The 20,849-nt window shown below is 39.7% G+C and overlaps 2 protein-coding genes across 2 annotated transcripts; one reads left to right on the top strand and one right to left on the bottom strand.

The window, feature by feature from the left end:
- The first annotated feature begins 1,561 nt into the window (after positions 1 to 1,561).
- Positions 1,562 to 13,836, top strand: znf644a (zinc finger protein 644a). Its single transcript, XM_062404451.1, has 6 exons — positions 1,562 to 1,904; positions 5,659 to 8,209; positions 9,076 to 9,651; positions 10,277 to 10,402; positions 10,974 to 11,079; positions 12,850 to 13,836. The coding sequence occupies exons 2-6, from the start codon at positions 5,662 to 5,664 to the stop codon at positions 13,043 to 13,045; spliced, it is 3,552 nt and encodes a 1,183-aa protein (XP_062260435.1). The 5' UTR covers positions 1,562 to 1,904; positions 5,659 to 5,661; the 3' UTR covers positions 13,046 to 13,836.
- On the bottom strand, positions 13,837 to 20,307 carry LOC133968444 (proline-, glutamic acid- and leucine-rich protein 1-like). Its single transcript, XM_062404452.1, has 11 exons — positions 20,021 to 20,307; positions 19,735 to 19,853; positions 18,545 to 18,674; positions 17,363 to 17,822; positions 16,988 to 17,063; positions 16,714 to 16,780; positions 15,553 to 15,700; positions 15,342 to 15,402; positions 15,137 to 15,267; positions 14,919 to 15,008; positions 13,837 to 14,115 (listed from the first exon to the last, which is right to left on the bottom strand). The coding sequence occupies exons 1-11, from the start codon at positions 20,089 to 20,091 to the stop codon at positions 14,098 to 14,100; spliced, it is 1,371 nt and encodes a 456-aa protein (XP_062260436.1). The 5' UTR covers positions 20,092 to 20,307; the 3' UTR covers positions 13,837 to 14,097.
- Between the last annotated feature and the right edge of the window lie 542 nt (positions 20,308 to 20,849).

The raw sequence follows: 20,849 nt of genomic DNA, 5'->3' as shown, positions 1-20,849 counted from the left end.
GTTACACCATAATTACCCCTGCCAGGGAGGTTGTTTTGACCCCTGTCTGTTTGTTCATTGGTTGTCTTTTTCGTATGCATGATTAAATAACAACTATTACCAATTTTCTTGAAACTTGGTGGAGAACACCCTAAAGAACACATTAAACATTGGCACTGATCTGGACAAAGGGGAAAACCCACTTTCTCTGACATTGTGAAATAAGGCCTTATCTTTTTCTTATATTATTACCAATTTCCCCTGGGAATAATTTGTGGATCTTAATGAAAGCAATCAAGACTGACATCTATGGAGGCGCTTGATTGAATTTAAGGGGAATGTTGGGCCTTGGCGTAGGCACAAGCTCTCTTCGGCCATTTTTAGTTCATTAACAAGGGTAGGGATTCAAACCGTTGGAGAAAATTAAGGGAAAATCATATGTAAATTACAATTTAGGACAAAAATTATTAAAATACTGCAATAGCTATGTGGTTAGCGATGTGGCTTCCAATTTGGCCTCATTATTAATACAAAAAACATGACATAGCTGAATATTTTCTAAATATCCACCTGCTGCACGATGTTTAATGTCATTTTATCTACATTACGTGTGTTATACAGTTAAGAGTTTCCTTGTAAAATACTAAAGTAGGCGGCCATTTTCAGAGTTAACTAGGCTTTGCTAGCTTTATTACAGTGGATAAAACAAGCTAGCAACATAAAAAAACAAGCTATCAGTTAGCACTAGCTGTGTAATTAGCAAAACAATATGTTTTTTTCAAAGTTAAATGCCCCATTTTATCCTTGTGTACCCACTTCTAAAAATGAATACACTTACCCTACACATACTAAGACTGGGTTTAGTCAAGTTCCATAAATTGGCACATCCATCATCAACAATACCAGGACTGTGGTGAGACGCAATTATTCATAGTCCAAACAAAAGCTACGGCTAAATACCCTCAGATGTAAAGTAGGGCAGCTCGCACACATGACCACTGTGTTAATTCATTTCCTTACTTTGAGAGATCGGGCCCACTGTGTTTTCTCTGTAACATGGATGGAGGCTGTGAATGAGTGAAGCGGCTGGGAGAGTAACAAAGAGCTGAGAGGAGACAACCATTGGGGGGATAGATGGTCACATCTCTCCTCTGCTGCCGCACAAACCTGCTCTGTGCGGCGGTGACAACTTTGAGCAGCAGAGCCCAGCGAGTTATTTTCTTTTAAAGAACACAAACCAGATGATAACTGGAGTTTAGATTCATTTGATCAATTAAAACGGTGATTAGCCGCCATCCATCTAAAAAAAACTACTACCAAAAAGAAATGGTCATTAACTCAGGTTTTTTATGCCTCCTATCTGGACTGAACCATTGCGGACCTTTCGCGGGGGGGAACGCGGCGCCGACTTGTAACATTACGTTCCGGAATTATGCGAGACACTAACTTAAAACAGCCTTATCACCTGTAACTGTTAATATATTCAGTGTCTAATATGATATAATTATCGGGGAATTTGTTAATGCTCTGTCACGGAAGAGCAAAATGTCAGCGCGGTTACCCTTACAAAAGAAATGCTCCGTCCCTCACCAGACCACCACGGAAAATGGCGACTGAGAAATAGATGGAAGACGAAAGTAAGAAATTATTCAATGCAGCGTACAAACTGCGCCCCGTCACCATCCGCGCCGCTCGGGGGTAAAGTCGGTTGGTTTATCGTCGTTTCACCGACATCCGCGTCGCGAGCAGCGAGTAATGGCTGTCACCGGCGGTAGTTTAGCCTGAGGAATAGGCTTGGGTCTGGAACAGAATGGTCTGCAGCTCCTGCAAGCAGCATCCAACGAGCCAGCGTGATACAAACGCCGAGGAAATGCAACGAGATCCGCGCGGGACCAAGTGCGAATAACCCCCGATCTGCTGTGAAAGTAGGTACCCTTTGGAATCCCGTTGAAACTACTGTTGGATGGCTATTTACCGGGCAACTGTGCGCAAAGTTTGGGCTCTGTACAAAAGCCAGCGCCGCTCATCGAAAGCCTTGTTACGAGGTTCATCCCTGTGCAGTTTCGCTACCGCTGTGTAGATGTGACAAACACCTTTTTGCCACAGCAGCGATCACCTGGTGTGACACTTCTATTGCCCTTCAAATGCGAGACTTCTCAACCCGGCGACCTTGTGGCGTTGCGAATGGCCACAATTAATCATCCAAGCCCCATGTCAAGTATATTTTGTATTGAGCCATATTTGTTTTGTGTCGATCGCGTCGGGGATGTGACTGTGGTGTCACTGCAAGTAGCTATACTGTTTACTTTTCACATCACAGAGGCACACTGAAACAAGCGAGACTATTGTGGAAAACGTACGGTTCAGTGTGTAAGATTTAGGTGAAAGGGATCTATTGGCAGAGTATAAAATAATCCTAGTTGTGATTTAATTTGTGTTTAATCATCCAAATTGTACGAATTGTGTTTTGTCTATCCTAAAACCTTTTTAAAATGAAATCTGGAGCGGTTCCTCTAGGTTTTTCTAACAACTGAAGGATACCAAAGGTTCTCTTTCATGTTTGGAAGTGGAGGGTGAGGTGAGGGGTATTCAGCTGCAACATGCGACTTCACCACTAGATGTCACTAAATTCGACACTGATTGCTTCCGTGTGACTGTTACTACGCTGACATTTCGCAAACGTTTCCAAATGTATTGACCAACCTTAACCAGACATACAAATCTTAACCATCGCTGATTTAGCTTTCAGTTTACGACTATGCGTTCATTTTCATTATTGGTTCATCTACCAATTGATTTCTGACATAACTAATGCATGAAATATGAAAAATAATCGTTTAATGTTCTAAATCCATGAAATCACTTACAGAACAATACAATACCTAAGGCTACAATCAAGAAAAAAAAGGTGAGCCCTAAACCTCACAATTTCCAGAAGAGACTTAAACAATCCCTTTAAAATAATCTGAATAGTAATTTATGCCAATCAACTAATCGTTTTGGAGTATCTGAATTTGAAATATGACTAAAATGTTTAAGCCATGTAGCACCTCCTACTGGCTGCATTGTTCATTTAGTGTAAATAGTCATTGTCAGCTAGCATCGACCTCAAATTTTGACTACGGCTATGTCCTTACTACTGTATTCTGGTTTAAAAATTGTGTTTTAAAACAACCTCTCTGTCCACACGAGCGCTGTGACTCAGTATCGGTCTCAATTCCTGTCCCTACTAACACGCCTGAAAACGCATTTCAGTTGACCACTTGCGTACACTGGGCATGCGCGAGCCAATGTAAACAGGAAGGCATACACATGCCGATGTACACAGTTACCTCGAACAATAGTTCATCTTGTATATAGCTCATCAGTTGTAGCGTTAAAATATAGAATTCAACTAAACTGCATCGGTAAGCCAAGAGAATATGGTCATCATTGCTTGTGATTGATTATCCATGTTGTGTTCTACACTTGTAGCCCAGGTGAATCCTGTTAGTTTTTCTTATGGAAGGGGGTCATGTGATAGGAGCCTGACGAATGAGCGAAGGCTACGTTGTGACCGAAAAGACACAATCAGCAAGTAGTTATGAGTGTCCATGTCAGGGTTTCCTAACAGATATGTTTCTAACTGTCTAGACTAAAATGCTGCCCAGGAGTTTTCAAACTAAAACAGATCCAGCAGCGTTTCCACACTCTGTTTTAGCTGCTCTAAAACTCTGAAGTATTGTGGATTCCAGGCATATCCATAGCACAGCTGAAGAATGAATGTAGCCTCAATGTCGTCACCACCAGGCCTATGTGGAGACTTCAAGATCTGTTCTCGATAACCATGAGAAATGTGGAACTAGACACATTTGGGATTGTAAGTTCCTATTGCATTTTGCTCAATGCAATGAGCTTCCTTTTTGTAGCTAGCTGTTTTATTTTGTTAGCCAGCAAAGCTACTTAAAGTAGGTACCTTCATTTTACTAGGACTGTAAAAGGCAAATATGATTACAACATAATGTATAGTATATTAGGAAATGCAAAAATCAAGGGGTTACATACTTGGCCGAACAATGAATCAACTTTCCAGAGAGGCAAAGCTAAAGCTAGACTCCAGCTAGACGTATTGTACAGTCTCACTGGTCAACCTTGATTGTTGCAGCTCTTTGTTCTGTTCTAACAGGGCTGTTTAAGATCAAATTTTCCATTGCGTGCTCCAACATTCCATGTATTTTGTTTTTGCAGAATTAGTTGTTGTTTTCTAATTCTGTAACAAGCGCACAGGCAGGAAGCAGATTTCCGACTCTGCAAGTGGTTGCTTACTTCGAGAAATTGCTACAAATGAGAAACGACAGGTGAAAAGTAAGACGAAGGATTTAAACCACCGTTTTGCGTTCACTGTTGGTAGTTGAGCTTCGAATGATGAAAATCAATCAGGAAGCTACTGCGGGTAACATCATCATTTCCAAATGTTTCAGTTTCTGCTTACCAATACTACATCACAACCCTGGAGTTTCAAACTAAAACAGGGGCAGAAGCGTTTCAAAACTTCCTTGCCCTCAATCTCTGGAGTAGTTGGATAACAGGCACAAATGTAGCATTGGCGATTCATCTTAAAACTAAAACAAAGTAGTTTGAATGTTACCAACTGGTGGTAAATGTTCAACCGATCCCAACACCCATGGTTCAGATCAGACAACGGTGTTCAGACACAAATCCGATTATTTTTCAGGCTAGCGCCGGTTGTTTCCTACCAGAATGTGGTCACATGCTAGGAGCCTGATGAATCAGCAGGCATAACTGAAAAGACCCAATCAGCAAGCAGTTGATGTCATAGTTTCCAAACAACTCTGTTTCCAACTGCCCAGACTAAAATCCTGCCCTATAGTTTTCAAACTCAAACAGGCCTAGTAGCGTTTCTAGACTTCTTGGTTTTAGCGGCTCTAGAACTCCACAGTAGTTTGGATGCCAGCTTATCTTGAGTAGTGTTGATGTGTTTTCAAGTGAAAAAGTAGTAGTAAGGACAGATCCTTAAATGATGTGGTAGGCTCCGAATCTTCCACTCCTCATTTTGCAATGGCTTCCACTGTCAACTGCGTTTAACGTGCAGTTCAAACGGCTTAAAAACAAATCGTCTCACAAACATACAACTCGTTGGAAAAAACTGCTTTGATTTGAGTGCATTTTTGGATTGAAACGTTACTGGATAAAGTAACAGCAATAATAAGCCTAGTATTTACACCTATATGTACATTTTACAATTAATTGGTGGTCCGAACCATGGGAGTTGATCCGTAGAGATCAAACATAGTCACAAGTAAAGGATAATGTTATAAGATAAAGATGCAAGATGTATCTTAATCTTATGATTGATCTCTACGGATCAACTCCCATGGTTCGGACCACCAATTAATTGTAAAATGTACATATCAGTGTAAATAAAGGATAATGTTATAGATCACCTGGTAGAGCTGCCGCCCCAACGAGCCAAGGCCTCAACTTGCAGAGGCCAAAGTTTTGATTTCAACCCGCTGGCATTTATGCATGTCCTCCCCCACTCTCTGTCTGTCGCCCCTTCACAAGCTTACTCGCTGTCCTATACAATAGAGGCCATAAAACCCCCCAATTTTAGTTATATCTAAAAAAGCATGGATTGTGACCGTGGAATATCTAAAAGGCTTTACTTGTCTTTTTCAGGTCATGGCAGCAGAAATGTCATGTCTGACAGGTGTTGATGACGATGACAAAGATGCCGAACCTGAGATTAATGCCCTCTCACTACTGCAAGAGCCTGTAAGAATGGCTCAAGAGTCAGCCTCTTCCTCTGATTCCTTTGGCAAGCTTTCTCGAAAACAAAACAGTGTCCTAGATGTTCTGTCAAACACAGACATGTTGTCGCCAGTTGGCCTGGGAAATGGACCTTCTTCGCATCAGGCTACAGAAGCAAATGAACTCAATAGCATTTCCACAGAGAAAGAGGAAGAAAAGAGCATCACCCCATTAAAAACTGTCCAGGAAATTGACTCTGCAGGAATTTGGGGTTTTGACTCCGACTCACCTGAGAACTCGTTGGATAGTTTTAGCGGTGCCAGTGATCTTCATTGGGATCCTCACAAAGAGTTTATGCAGTTTCTGTGGGAAAACAATGGTGATTCTTCGGATGACGAGTCGAAAGCTGAAGTCCTTCCAACTAACAGCCAAAAGAGAAGGAAGCGGAAAATGGACATGGTTGTCATGGTGGATCCCTCGGAAAAACTTTACCCTGATCGGAGCCAAACGTCATCCGAGGGAAGGAAGCTCTCCAAATCACAGTCGAATATTTCGCAAAAGCCTTTTATATGCCGTGAATGTGGACTGTCATTCAGAAAAAGTGGTTCTCTTATTGAGCACATGTCCATCCACCAGGGTAAGAGAGCAAACCTCACTGAAGAGATCAGAGGCACGAATTATAAGAAGAAGGAGGATAGAAATGTTGAAATGAAAAAGCTTTTCTGCCCTCAGTGCCCATTTGTAGCATACTACCCAAACACGTTTGTTCAACATGCGAAAACACATGAGAAAGAAAAGAGAAAGTTTCGATGTGACAAATGTAGCTTCAGGACTTTCAATGAGAATGATCTTAGGAGACATCATGTTATGCAGCACACTGTTATAACGGTTAGAAAACAGATCCAGAATCATGACCCTGAATCATTTTCCTGTAACATTTGTTCTTACAGAGCCTTTAGCAAAAATATTTTTAAGAATCACCTTCTGCGGCGCCATCAACAGACCTTTGAGGAATACAAAGCTACACAGCCCATTCAGACAAGTGCAGAGGAATACGAAGCTCCACAGCCTTGTGAAGCATATTCACCGATCCAGAATCATGACTCTGACACATACTCCTGTAACATTTGTTCTTACAAGGCTTTTAGCAAAAATGTAATGAAGAATCACCTTCTGCGGCGCCATCAACAAACCTTTGAGGAATACGAAGCTATTCAGACAAGTGCGGAGGAATACGAAGCTCCACAGCCTTGTGAGAAATATTCACTGATCCAGAATCATGGCTCTGAAACATACTCCTGTGACATTTGTTCTTACAAGGCTTTTAGCAAAAATGTAATGAAGAATCACCTTCTGCGACGTCATCAACAAATATTTGAGGAATATGAAGCTATACAGCCGAGTCAAAAAAAGGGGCAACCATCGAAGGAACATTATGTGCCCACTCGTAAAAGTCCTGTACAAGATGCAGAATTCATGTCTCAAATCTCAATAAAAAATCGTATCTCTTCTAGAAGAGCCTGTTCACCAAGTGAATCCAATGACATTTCAGACCTATTTAAAAATAGCAAGATAAAGAGAGGTCTCAAGTCTCAACCGATGGAGTCAAAGCTTGACAAATCCATTAACGTTCTCCTGTCCAGACAACAACGTGGAAAGAAGTCTGCTGAGCAAAATGAGGAAACCAATAATTGCAGCAACGATGACTCTGATCAGTTTCCAGAAACATTCACTGTCAAGGTTGAAGATTCATCTTTATCCCCAAATGGACATGGTTTGCCATCAGGTGCAGCTGAAAAGGACTTCCAAAGCATGCATGAACCCAACTTGAATGTGAATCATTCAACTGTGAGAAGGTCACCATCAAAGCGGAAGATGTCCATCCCATTTCGCAACACCGCTGATCAAGACTCATGCTTTATCTTACCAAAACCATTGCAGAGTCCCAAAAATATAAACCAAGAAGAAGAAGAAGAAGAAGAAGAATATGACGACTTCGACATTCTCCAGTTTGATGACAACGACATGAACTCTTTTGACAACGTTGTCAAGGAAGAAAAACAAAACATAATTTACACCTATAGCAGAAGAATGTCCATGAGGGGTGCTCTGCAGGCATCTAAGAGGTTGTTTGAGAAAATAAAGACTGAGGACCCTCAGTCTTTAACGGACCCTGAAATCAAAGAAGAATGCATAGAAACGGAAGTATGTGAAGAAACCTTTGAATCCCACCAAATACCACTGAGTGAATCCTACTCCGAAGATTTATCAGGGTCGGAATCGGACCAAAAGAACTGTCCATACTGTCCCGCTGTCTTTGAGTCAGGTGTTGGATTATCCAATCATGTCAGAGGACATCTGCATAGGGTTGGATTGACCTACAATGCACGCCATGTAGTGCCTCCTGAGCAGGTGGCTTCTCAAGATAGGAGGCCACGAATTCGACGGAAGATCACTGCATTCCGGAGATTGAAAAAGGGTAATTCCATACTTATTACATGTTTTTCTTCTATTGTAAGAAATCATTGGTTTTATAACGATTCAGTATCTGAATCGTTTTTTGTAAAGCCTTGATTTTGCGGAGATCTTGGAATGTGGTACCACTGCTGAGGAAAATCCTCTGGGGCAACTAAAAATAAGGGCTCAGTTGCTCATCCTAGAGATTAGTCAAATTGCAGTTGAAAACTAACAGAAAATAGTAATAGTTGCATGCACTTACACAATTATTTCTATGGAGACAAGACACAAAAGTTGCATCAGTGCTCAAAAATGAGTCATGACATGGCTTTCTGCAACGGACATCAAGCCATGCTCATTTGGGTGCTCATTTTGGAGATGTGCCCTCTGGTTTCTAGTGCTTTAAACACAGGTTAACTGAACGACAATCCACAAGTTTTTTCCGTCAACTGACCAAAAACTGAAGTATTTACAAACAGTGAGTTGCAGAGCGCAAACCACTGTCTCTACAGTACATCAGTTTGTCAGCCTAGGCACAATAAATCATGTATTAGATGTCTTCGGTACACATACATTATCATAATCTGATCTTTTTTTTTCTCTCTTTGCAACTTCTCTGGGTGGAAATGTTAGCTTACTTAATCGCCTTGTTTAGGCCTATTGTAGAAATGCATCTACCACCAAGATCTCTGGATTTATTTTGGTGAATTCCATTTTCTCACAACTTGTAGATCCAGTTGAACATGTTTTGAACTGGGTTTAAACTATAGTTTTCCATTATGTGTACCTATATGCAATACTTTGTATTTACTACTTTTTATGTACTTCCAATGTGTACATTTATCATATTGTACTATATTTATGCAATTTTTTGTGTTATTATTTCAGCATTACAGATGGAGTCGGATTCTGGGACTGTGAGGAGTATTCACTCCTGTCCATTATGTGGAGACTCCTTTGATAACAGGACTGGCCAGTCCAACCACATAAGAGGCCACCTCAAAAAGCTCGGTAGAAGCTTTTCGTCAAAGACCAAATCCCCGTTAGTTTTACTCCGGGAGTTGATGCGTGACAAGAAGGAATTCCAGCGGGCAATTCAAATTTTGGGAAAGAGACGGATCCATTACCAATATGGTGCTTCACCAAAGCTTTCCAGTGATGATCGTTTCATGCCACCCCCCATTGGATTCCCAAAAAGTAATTCTATTCCAAGAGTTAGCAATGATGCCAAACCGCTGATGTCCACGTTTTCTTTAGCGGAAATGGAGTCTGAAGAAAGTTCTCTAGAGTCCAAGTGGGATGTTAAGAATTCACTCCAAGGCACAACTGCCTTAATAGGAATCCTGAAGAAGAGAAAGTGTCAGGAAGACGGCAGACTAAGGGGATCCAATCAGATGTCAAAAAACACAACGCTTTCTTCAAACAGTGGTCACGCTTCAGATTCACTGCCAAACTCGATATGCGGTAAGCACATTTTAGATAATAGTCACCACACAGGTTAAACAGGAAGTGGAATGCTTTAGTCTATTATCAGTATCATCAGACTAGTTGTTGGATAATAATAATAAATCAGCCAGTATTTTCATTTTACCACACCTCAGAAAAAATGATGCAACAACCATTTTTGAAAAGATATCTTGAATTTAGTTTGTAAAACAACTACGTTTTTAGAAGGACCAGTGTCAGATTGTCTGATTTATAAAAACCAAAGTTGTAAAAAAATATCAAATGTATAGCCTCTTGTTTTGAAGTGTAAGGTACACCTTACATTTAATACTCAAATTGAATTCTTTGATAAATTTAAAATGGATTAATTGACCCTAGCTCTTGACAGGAAACTTCATCATGTAGTTCATCATATTTTCACTTTAATAGCTCTCATCCTTCACTGCTAAGACCTTGTTTCCTAATTTAACTAAATTTCTAATACAACATATATTTCAAAAGACATTATTGTAATGTGTAGTCGTTCATTTCCGAAAGAAACACTTTTGTTTTTTTTACTATGACCTGTTCCTTCTTACTCGAAAAAAGTATACTCGCATTTATGTTTTCACATATTTCTATGTATATTATTGTTTCGTTGCAGAGAAAGGTGAATTCAACAGGAAGGTGTGTGAGCATTGCAATGCAACTTTCCACAGTGGAGTCAGCTTGTCCAATCACCTGCGGGCTTATGCAAAACGAAAGAGGAATGCCTTACTTGAGGGAAGCGGTAAGTGGCGTTAGCGATAGCTTCAGGTAAACACAGAGAAAATAACCCTAACCCTAACCCCGCAATAAGGAGTTTTCAAAAAAGCCCCCCTGACCAAAATTCTTCTCAGACTAGAAAAATCTGTGTAATAATGTGAAAAGCATATAGATCAGCTTTTAGGCCCAACACATTATACAACTGTTATTATTATTTATATATACCCATCATGCTTATCATTACATCTGTTTTTTTATTACAGTCTGAACAAATGAGGAATACCTTTAACCTCACTTGCTATATGTGATAAGGAATTTTAATCAGATCAGGTGGACAGTAACTACAGTCTACCTGTCGATTTTACCTGTAAGTCCCAGCAGATTATCCATAACTAGCTGGGAATTTCTAACTGGACTGTTTTGTGGCATGTGTCTCGATTTACCAAATGAATGGTATCTTTGAATATCACTAAACAAGATTAAAACTAGTTATGATGGACTTTTATCCATGACAATGTTTACCTAGCAAGGCGGTGATGTAATCTCATAGATAGTTCTGTAAATGTCAAAAGTATTGTCTGCCCTTTTTTTTTTAGCATTTGACTGTAAAGTGAGGAGGCAGCGCTCGAGGCCTGGCTCCAAGAAGAAGATTCTGCCCTTACACACACAAACTCCAGAGGAAATGTACAGACTCACCTGCAGGTACTGAAGTTTGTTTTCATATTTAATGAGCACACAGTGTTACGCTCTCTAAACAAAAGAAATCATTGCATTTGCAGTTCAAAAGGCTGCAGCTGTTCAGTTGCCCCAGGCAACCAAATTTGGGCCGTTGATCATTTTTTGTGGTCTGTTTGGCTTCTATCTGTAAATCTGCACAGATGAACATGCTGTGTTGTCATTGATAATGGAACTGATAAATCACTACACAAAATCCAGCTTTGTAGAATAACCAGGGGTCTCATTCATAATTGTTGCATACGCACAAAACGGGGCCTGAAACGTACATAAGCAACTTCTCACGCAAACTCATCGAATCACTGCAGTGAACATGACTGTGCCATTAGACGCACAGAGCACACTGGAGATCATTTACAAGAAATTAAGAAAAACTAATCACTTTCAAATAATATCCTAGAGTGGAGGTTAGGATCCACGGATGTGAGGTAATCGGTCCGGTTGCTCTAAATATATAAATACTGTCGTGAAACTGGTGTGTGATGCTGCGTGTATATGCAAATGGAAGGAGGAGGAGGAAGCGATGGTTCAGCGATGTCTGATCAGCTGATATAGATTCTATCGATCTTTGATCTGTGAGCTGAACACCAGTATCACACAGATTGGATGACGGAATCGATCAATCCCAGAACTAACACGAGCATATAATAATAATTCTGTTAAATTCTATAGATTGAGCACATCACTGCTGTCTCTGAATTTAATAATCCTGCAGTTTTGGATGATCTACTAATAAGACTAATAAGAATATAAATTAAGACATCTGGGGTCGGATGTATAACCGTTGCGTACGCACAAAACGGGGCCTGAAACGTACGTGCAGCACTTCTCACGCAAACGTTGGGATTTATAAAAACAAACTTGACGGGAGAATTTGCGTATTTCCACGCAAACTCGGACCCATGTGTACAAACGTTTAGGAGATAGGAAAGTGGCGACGCAGACGTGAGGTGGTGAACTGAAGCCAGATTATTGATCCAATTCATCATTTACATTAAACCATTGTGTTATCCACAGCAGCGGCAGAGTGTCAGTGTATTTTCTTTAATAGTGACATCACTGCTGTCCCATAAAGTCGCTCTTCACCTCACTAACAGACTTCTCGATGTCAGTGTCAGAAAGTTTCACTTCCTCTTCACATCGCTTGATGCTGAGCCTCCGTCAGGACTCCGGTGGAAACCCATTGGTCAGCTTCATAATTTAATATTCGTGACGTGCTTTGCATTGACCATTTATAGTTGAAATTGGGCGTGTGGAGGGTGGAATTGGAGTTCAGGTTTGTGTGCGCACGGTCTTATAAATCGGAATTAGCTTTGGCCATTTCCAGCTTTTGTGCGTACGCACGCTTTTTGTAAGAATCCTACACACTCTTTTATAAATCCAACCCCTGATGTCCTTGGTCAAACCAACAGTCCAAATTCAAGTAAATCATCACTTTTTAGAAGGTTGAAACAGCTAATATTTGGCATTTATGTTCAGAAATTAAATAATTAATCACTTATCAGACTTGGGATTCATTTCCTGTTGGTTTATGTTTTTAAAAAGCAATTTTATTCAAGTGCACCAATGGTGAGAAGCCTAACACCATGATGCACCTCATGTTTTTGGTATATCTATTAGTTTCTACAAATTCAAAAGTTTAAAGTAGAAACAAGAATGAAAATCTGGAACCGTGCAACTGTTGTTTTACACACTTTGCGTTGCTGTATCTTCATCAGTCTTTCCATCTCTTTACAGGTTCTGCGACCTCGTCTTCCAGGGTCCCTTGTCGGTCCAGGAGGACTGGATTAAACATTTACAGAGACACATTATGAACACTAGTGTCCCCCACACTGGGCTGAGTATGGTCGAGATCCCCTCGCTGCCCAAGGACCCCCAAGCCCTCAAGATTGACCACGACCGCTCTCTGACAGCCACACATGCTGCCTCATGAAGCCACTGGGGATCTTTTTAGATTTCACTAGACTGTATGTGTATGTGCATTGGATGTTCCGTCACTTTTTTTTAAGTCAATGAAATACTGGCCAAAAGTACAATACTGCTCAATGCTGGAGGTGCTGTACATGTCTGGACATTTGGACCGATGAAAATTAATTATTTTGGATATTGTTACCTTTTTCTGTTTTTACCCAGTCCATTGTTGGAAAACAATTCCAAATGGATGGACTGTTTTCTTCTTTATGCAGTAATGTTGTGTGGAATCCATTTCTAATGAAAACAACTTTTACCTCAGATTTCTCATGGTTTGAGTCTGTTTTTGTCAAAGTTTGAGAGCACACCTCTCCTCTATATCAATATTCACATTCGTAAGATGCATATAATCATGTTTCTTTTGTACAACAAAATTATGAAATCCAAGCCCTCACTGTTTTCAGGTCATAGTTACTGAGATGAAAATTCTCTCTAAAGACAGTTCCAAGAATCACAAGTGGAAGAAGAGCTCTGCTTCTCAAGAACAAAAGAAAAATGTCTGCAAACTTGTTATGCATAGAAAGTGTTTCATAGAGTTTCAGTAACTACATTGTTTCTAATACAAAGATGAAATTAAAAGTGGTGAAGAAAAAGACCTTTCATGCACAGCCCGTGCTGGCAATGCCCTTCATACATGTCACCTATATTTAATGTTTAAATATACTGTTTTGAAATAATTTAATTTTAAATGTACTATATCACACAAATACAATGCTTAAAAACATGTGTTCTAAATAAATGCAAAGAAACAAGTTTACTGTCTACCTGTTTTTTTTGTTGCACAGAAACAAACAGTTTTGTAGATTAGAAAAAAATCACAAGCTGCATTTCTTAAAGTGACCACATGGTGATGATTGAAGTTTTGTATTTATGTACAAAATGTGAAATAACGTGTTAAAAAACAACCATCCAGTACATGTGGTTATGGTTCAAAGTGAGCTGCTGTTTCAGATCCATTTTTCTTCATCTGAAGTGAACAGCTTCTCTGTTTCAAGGATTGTTGAAGACAGGCCATTAAAACAGGCTTTCACCCTGAAAGAGAAGAATCAGTTTGTTATCCTCAGAGCTGAGTATGAACCTCAACAGAAACCAATAGTAGTTTTTTTTCTTGTGCTACTAATCACAATAATCAGGCTAAAGACACAAATAAAAAAAGTTCCTTAGTTCAAATAAATTATTTTACCTTGTGTAATGTATACAATGCTTTTCTCAAGAGGAAATATTGCAGTTCCTTATGAACGCGACTGCTTAAGTTGAAAATGTTGATGCACAGCCTCCATCACAGCTTCATACTTTCAAGGCAAATTACTAGATGGAATCTGATTATTTTACAAAACTTGCTTTTATGATTGATGCATTTGGCCAAAGGCACATTTTTATTTGTTTTAGCCAAGCCAGTCCGTTGGTAACCAGTTTTTTCAGTTTCTTTGTGTAAATTCTATCTTCACATATCTAAAATGTATTCCTTTCAATTAGTCAATCATCCCCACATTAACTAAACTGAGCTCTCAAATTACATAACATACATAGTATATTGTTTTCAATTTCTAAAAACATTAAAAACAGACATCTTTTTTCCTGAAAACGAAATGTAACTGAATTTAATTTGGCAATGCTATTTATTCAGGGGGAATTAATTAAATTATTTCAAAAAACACTCAAGAGAATGAACAACTAACCTGAGGGAACTACATAAGGACACAGTGCAGCTATTAATCCATTGAGTGAGTACTGGTTATTAAATGTCAACTATTACCCACAGGTTATCAGAAGATTCCACAGCTTTATGCTGTCAGGAATCACACATATCACGTTGTTGAAGTTGAAGCAGATACCTTTACGAAGTGTTCAAACTGAGGTTTCAGCTTATTCATTATAGTTCCTGCTTTGTCGAGGCAAGTACGTCTCTGCTGCACTTCAAACTCCTTCAGGAAAGAAATCAATCAGTCACCACTTTAGCTCGCTCCTTCAAGGACCAGTTTTAAATCCACGAACAACAAACACAATAGGTATTCAATTATTTGTGTGTAAAACAGCCCCGCAGCAGTGTTACCTTTATGTTGGAGAGGTGGTCCAGAGAGGTGATGTGGGTCTGCACCGAGGACGCAGATGTGGACACATAGACGTCGCAGGCTGCACAGTGGAACATTTCCAACTTTGCCATGTGGTCGTTCTCCTGCAGAGCTGCAACAGTCACACTGCATTTAGACTAGCTTACTTCCACCATCCCCAATTTGTGAATATTAGAAGTCAGTTACCAAATACAGCGCTTTGCTCTATGGCTCGGCTACACTGGCGGCTTTTGTACAGCATGACATCCTGTAGGAACAAAGAACGTCAATTACCACACAAACATACAAACATTTGTTTATGTATTAAATAAACATCAAACAATCAAAAACAGTAGAAAGAGGACGTTACTGCAGAGAATCAATAGGACGTACTGAGCCATACATCGCATTGTCTTACCTGCAGGAAAGCTATCTCCAGATCATTGTAATTATTATTCTGTTGAATGTACTCCAGAGTCCCCCAGTGGCCTCTGCTGTCCAGGTGATCCTCCAGCTCCTGCCCATTGCCTAGCTCCACATCACAAAGGTCACAGGTGATGGGATCCCTACCAGAGAAATGTGGAGATATTGAAGGTGTTGAAGGAATATTCATGCTCTAACAGGTAAATAGCAGAGCTTTCAAAAGCCAACGGTCTACATTTTGAGTTAAAATGATGTCTTAAGAGCAGGTCAATACAGACTCTGACATTAGAGTCACAAGAGTGAAGATAAAACATCCAAATTGATGTTTTTTGGCCTAAAAAACGTTTGAAATAAACTATTTCTGGGAAGTGGCTCATTATGTGATTTTCTTAGTGTTACATATGGTAAATAGGTAAATGTGATTTAAACATGAAGGTTCAAGTGCATATCCAATGTTTCAATGTTTGTTTTTTTTACTTGAGAGCTTGTAACTGTTGTATAATAGTTCACACAGTAATTCACAATGGTGGCTCCTTTGTAACGAGAGAATTGACAATTTATACAGAAGGCTGAGGTTTTAACAGACCCCTTAGAAATGCCACAATAAAAATGTGAATAATGGATATTTGTCTTTTTGCTCTAAAAGATCCTGCTCCTCAAAACCCGAAGGGAACAAATCGGTCAATGGTCAGTCCAGCAGGGTTCTCTTATCACGCTCACTGTACCTTGGTTGTAAGTGTAAGCTGAAGCTCAACAACTTTGGGTTAAAAAACAAAGAGCAAGCAAAGTTGTATAATAACTGGAGATGAAAATGATTAGTTTACACAAAGCTAAATATGCTCTCTCTCTCCACGGCCATTCACCCAAATTGTATACGCTATTAAATTGTATCTTTCACAACAGTTGCTGACATATGCATGCCCATTTCTTTGCTATTGTGCAGTTCTTAAACCGATATTTGGGCAAATTTGAGGAAGTAGTCTATAATGCAACTTAGCCAATGATAGCAAATGACAATCATGTAAACTTCCTCTTCTGTTAATAATTTCTTCTGAGCACTTACTGATGAATACCTCCAGACTTTAGACTAAAATAAATAGAATGATTTATACTCTACATCTTTAGATAATACAGCATCAGTATGGCTGGTGCTTACTTGTCCGTTATAACCATTTTGGTCCTGTTTCTTGTCCTTTCTTTGGCAGCCATGTTTGGGTCCAGATCTACAGAACATTGTACAAAGGATAACTTAGGTCCACAGTGGGAATACACATATAGCTTTGCTCATTAAAGCGCACAGTGGTTTGTTGATATTTACCTTTTCAAACTATATAATCAGATGTGTTGTGCATGCATTCATGTTCGATTTCTTAAAATGGATGTAAATAACAGCCACAAAGCGTCATTTCATCATGAATACACCAACTTACCCTTTTCCATATGCCCCAAATGATGTCTAGAATTTTGCCGTAACTTTGGAGGGGATAATCTGACAGTAGTGGTCATCTATAGGAGATAGAAAGTATGTTGTCACTATAGATAAAAAAGAAAAACAATGTCAAACAGACACACATGTAAAAATGATTCTGTGTCATGCTAATGCATTGGGCAAATCCCCTTTTCGGAATTACGAGTCTTTTCTATATCCAGGTTTACATTATCCTGCTACAGTCTAAAACTCAAGATTGAATGTAACAACTAACCCGACATTATCTTTCTTTTCTTTGAATCACAGACTGTTTGACATGATTTGAGTCTCTGACTATGATTAAGATACTTAATTTTAACCGTCACATCGATAGTACCTCTCTCCTGTGTTCTGGCATTCTCATCCTCTCCTCCCCATTGGTCTCCTGTCCTCCGTAAGATGCAGGGAACTCTTGGCTGGAGGATCTGGCAACGATCCTTTCAGGGCTGCACAACCTGTGCTCCAGGGGACGGCTTATGGAGTCATACTCCTGTTGGTCAAATGATTCACTGTGCGGGCTATAAGCTTCCCGCTCAGGCAGCAAGCGAGAACAGGGACCTTCATTGTCATCGGGGATGAACTCAGGTATTAAGTCAGGTCTGTCAAAGAGTCGGTTCCCTGGCTTAGGGTAGGGTGAGTCCCAGCGGCCTTTGTCACGGCAGCCTCTACCTGGAGACAAACGTTGGCCTTCCGTGTTGTTATCCTGATCGAGTGAGGAGTGATGTTGAGCTCTGCTCTGTGCCAACTCGAATTCAGAGTCTGATAAGCCAGGTTCATAAGGGTCGTAGAGCTCAACCCTGAGGGAGAAGGAAGAATCATCACTCGGAGTGTTACATGCAATTTACAAAGATATTGATCATCTGTGAAAAGTTCACATGTAAAACAAAGGCAAAAAACACTCACAGAACTTTCCTCCGACTATTAAGATGCTTTGTACATTTTGTGAAATCAGTCGATTAGTTTAAGCAGTCATTTAGACATTGCATCTATTCTTTGACCTCATAAGTCCAGGTAGAATATACAAGGCGGTAGAGCTACGGGTTATAGGCCAAAGATTTACAAATAAAAATTTCCATTTCGGTCGATATCAATAATTATCAGGATAAATCACAATTTGCTTAACAGTTAAATATTTCAAAAATCTCATTTAGAACACTCAAAATAATTATTCATGTTTTACCTCTCCCCATGCTCGCCAAAACCCATCAACATGATATCAATATGTATTGAACTTTTGTTATATAGCCATTGAAGTAAATTACATTGCCCTTTTTAATGTTAACATTTCATCATCATCTTCAAAGAGCTCTAATTTCAAAGTTTTAAGGCTCGACTGTGGGACGTACTGGATTCTGACTGCAAAAGACGTCACTCACTACCTGAACCTTTGTCAGAGGCTTCTGCAGAACTGGAAGAAGTTCACACAACTATAGACTTAGAGGCTCATGAGGTCAGTGAGTGAGAGATGTCGAGCCTCTAGAGGTGTTGCCACGAAAAGACTCCAGAATTCCCGACTCACATTTCTGAATTGGTTGTGCTTTTGTCCGGAGAGTACTCCTCCTCCTCCTCTTGTTCTTCTTCTTGTTCTTGTTCTTCTCCTCCTCCTAATGGTGTGAATGAAGACTTCCATTTGAAGCCAGAAGGTTTTCCTGTGGATAACAAATCACAAACTTGATACATTTAGATATGGAACCTAGCTTTGTACTAACAATGCAGGGTAGCAGGTTGTGTTTGGTTTCTTTTTTTTGTCTCTATAAGTTACAATGACAACAATTAATACAATAATACTCAATACTGATCGGCAACAATGAAACCTTAAACAGATTTTCTACTTCTTTTACAGTAGGTGGACATTTTTGGCAGACCATACAAGAGAACTAACAAATATAACATCTGAAACCAATAAAATGTTAACTTTATAATTATGCAGACTGTTTTTGATGCCTGTTTGTAGATGTATACTGCCTCTAGTTTTAGGAGGAGATATATTTCCTCTGATTTCTTTGGGGAGTCAAACTCAGCTAGCAGACTTGTGAAACTTGCTAAGGGAACACTGTAGTAGAATTACAGCATTACATTATTGTTGCATGCTAAAGCAGCTTGGGTTTTTAATCATCGGGTGTTCACCAGATTCCTCCCACAGGTCGAAAGATTGCTCAACTCATTCTGAATCTGCACAGCATTTATTACGCGTATTAAATCATTTTAGCTCAGGTACTTGATTGCACTTTATGATGATCATACTTTGCTGCTTCTTTTGTATTGTCCGTTAACTGTTCATACACACACAGGTCCCGAGAAACGCCATTTTCTTCCTCTGTATGTTTTGAAGATACAGCTGGAATGACATAAATAAACCTGGGTGTGTGTCCCTAACATCTTGTGGCCCAGTTGGGCTCTTTCCTCCTGATCTGTTTAGACTTTACAATATTATCTTTCAGCAAGGTTGGAACCTAGACTTTGCAGATAACACAGACTTAGGCTTCAGGTGCAGAAAGTGAACTGCAGGATCTGATTGTAGTCCAGGTGGTTATCTCTGTTGCACGTCACTCTCCTGTCATCTTTCTACTGCTAACTGTCTAATAAAGTCAAACAATTTCCTGAGAATATAAAATAACTGACAGGTTTGTTGGAAAAGCGTCTGCAAAGAATAACACTTCACGTCCCAGAGAGATAACAGGAGGCTAGTTCTTTAACATGTTTATTTACCTGCTCTTTTCTTGGTCGGTTGTGTCACAGCAGCCTCCTTAGGCGGCGGCCTGATGTTTGAATTGTCTGCTGCATTCGCCGGGATACGTTTCATAGCCTCCATGAAGTCTTTGGGTATTCTGTTCATCACAGAAAACAAACGTCAGACGGGTCACATGAAGGCAGAATGTGGGTTTATCTGTGCTAACAACTAGCTTGACTATGTTTTGCTATTAGCTTTAGCTACCTAGCTGGCCAGAGGAAGAGTTCACAGGAGTGAAAGGGTGCGCAGAGCTTTGACATTTACCTTCCGGGCTTGTTTTTGGGTGGTGGAGGAGCCGCAGAGGCGCCGAACGGGACATTGTTGTGACGGTTCATCGTTTAGCAGCGTTCCAGCAGCTCAGGAGTTAGCATGTGTGTGGACTGAAGCTAGTGAAGATGCTGAACGGATACTCACACCGGCCGACAGGTGGCAGCACTCTGCAGCACATGGGGAACCACAGCCCCTGTGTGAATACTACACACTGATACTTTATTATACAGTCAATGACTAAATAACATGACTGGTTTCTAAGTCTATAAATGTCACTTAAGTGCAAAAGCAGGGCTTCCCCTTATCACATAGTTTATGTAGTTAGTTATTTTAGAGTAGGGCTGAAATGAATAATTGATGATTCATTAATAATTCATTGAAACCGGACTGTGGTCAGGGCCACAAAGGATACTGGGTTCATGTGATCTGAATTATTTTGGGAGGACTTTTAACAGCTACATTTAACAAATGCACACACACAAACACTTACACACAGGTTTGCACATCTATCCTTATTAGAATTGACTTCCCATCATTGTGTACAGCCTGATCAAAACATTATCCATAACCAATTCATGTCTGACTCTAACCTTATATATCAATTTAAGATATATTGATATGATTTATATATAATTTTTGGTATATTTACATGTAATATATATTACATTTAGCTTTTCCACAGTAGTTGTATATTTGTATATTTATGTCCCGTCCAGAGTGTCTCCAAAAGAATGGAATCTGATATTAGCTATGGGAAAATAAAGGCAATGGTCTTGAGTTGGTTTTATTGAGTTTGTTCAAATTTTAGCAGCTAACTATTACC

Source organism: Platichthys flesus, chromosome 14, assembly GCF_949316205.1.
Source record: "Platichthys flesus chromosome 14, fPlaFle2.1, whole genome shotgun sequence".
Lineage (NCBI taxonomy): Eukaryota > Metazoa > Chordata > Actinopteri > Pleuronectiformes > Pleuronectidae > Platichthys > Platichthys flesus.
Note: the sequence above shows the minus strand (reverse complement) of the source record. Positions and strands in the feature narration are given on the sequence as shown.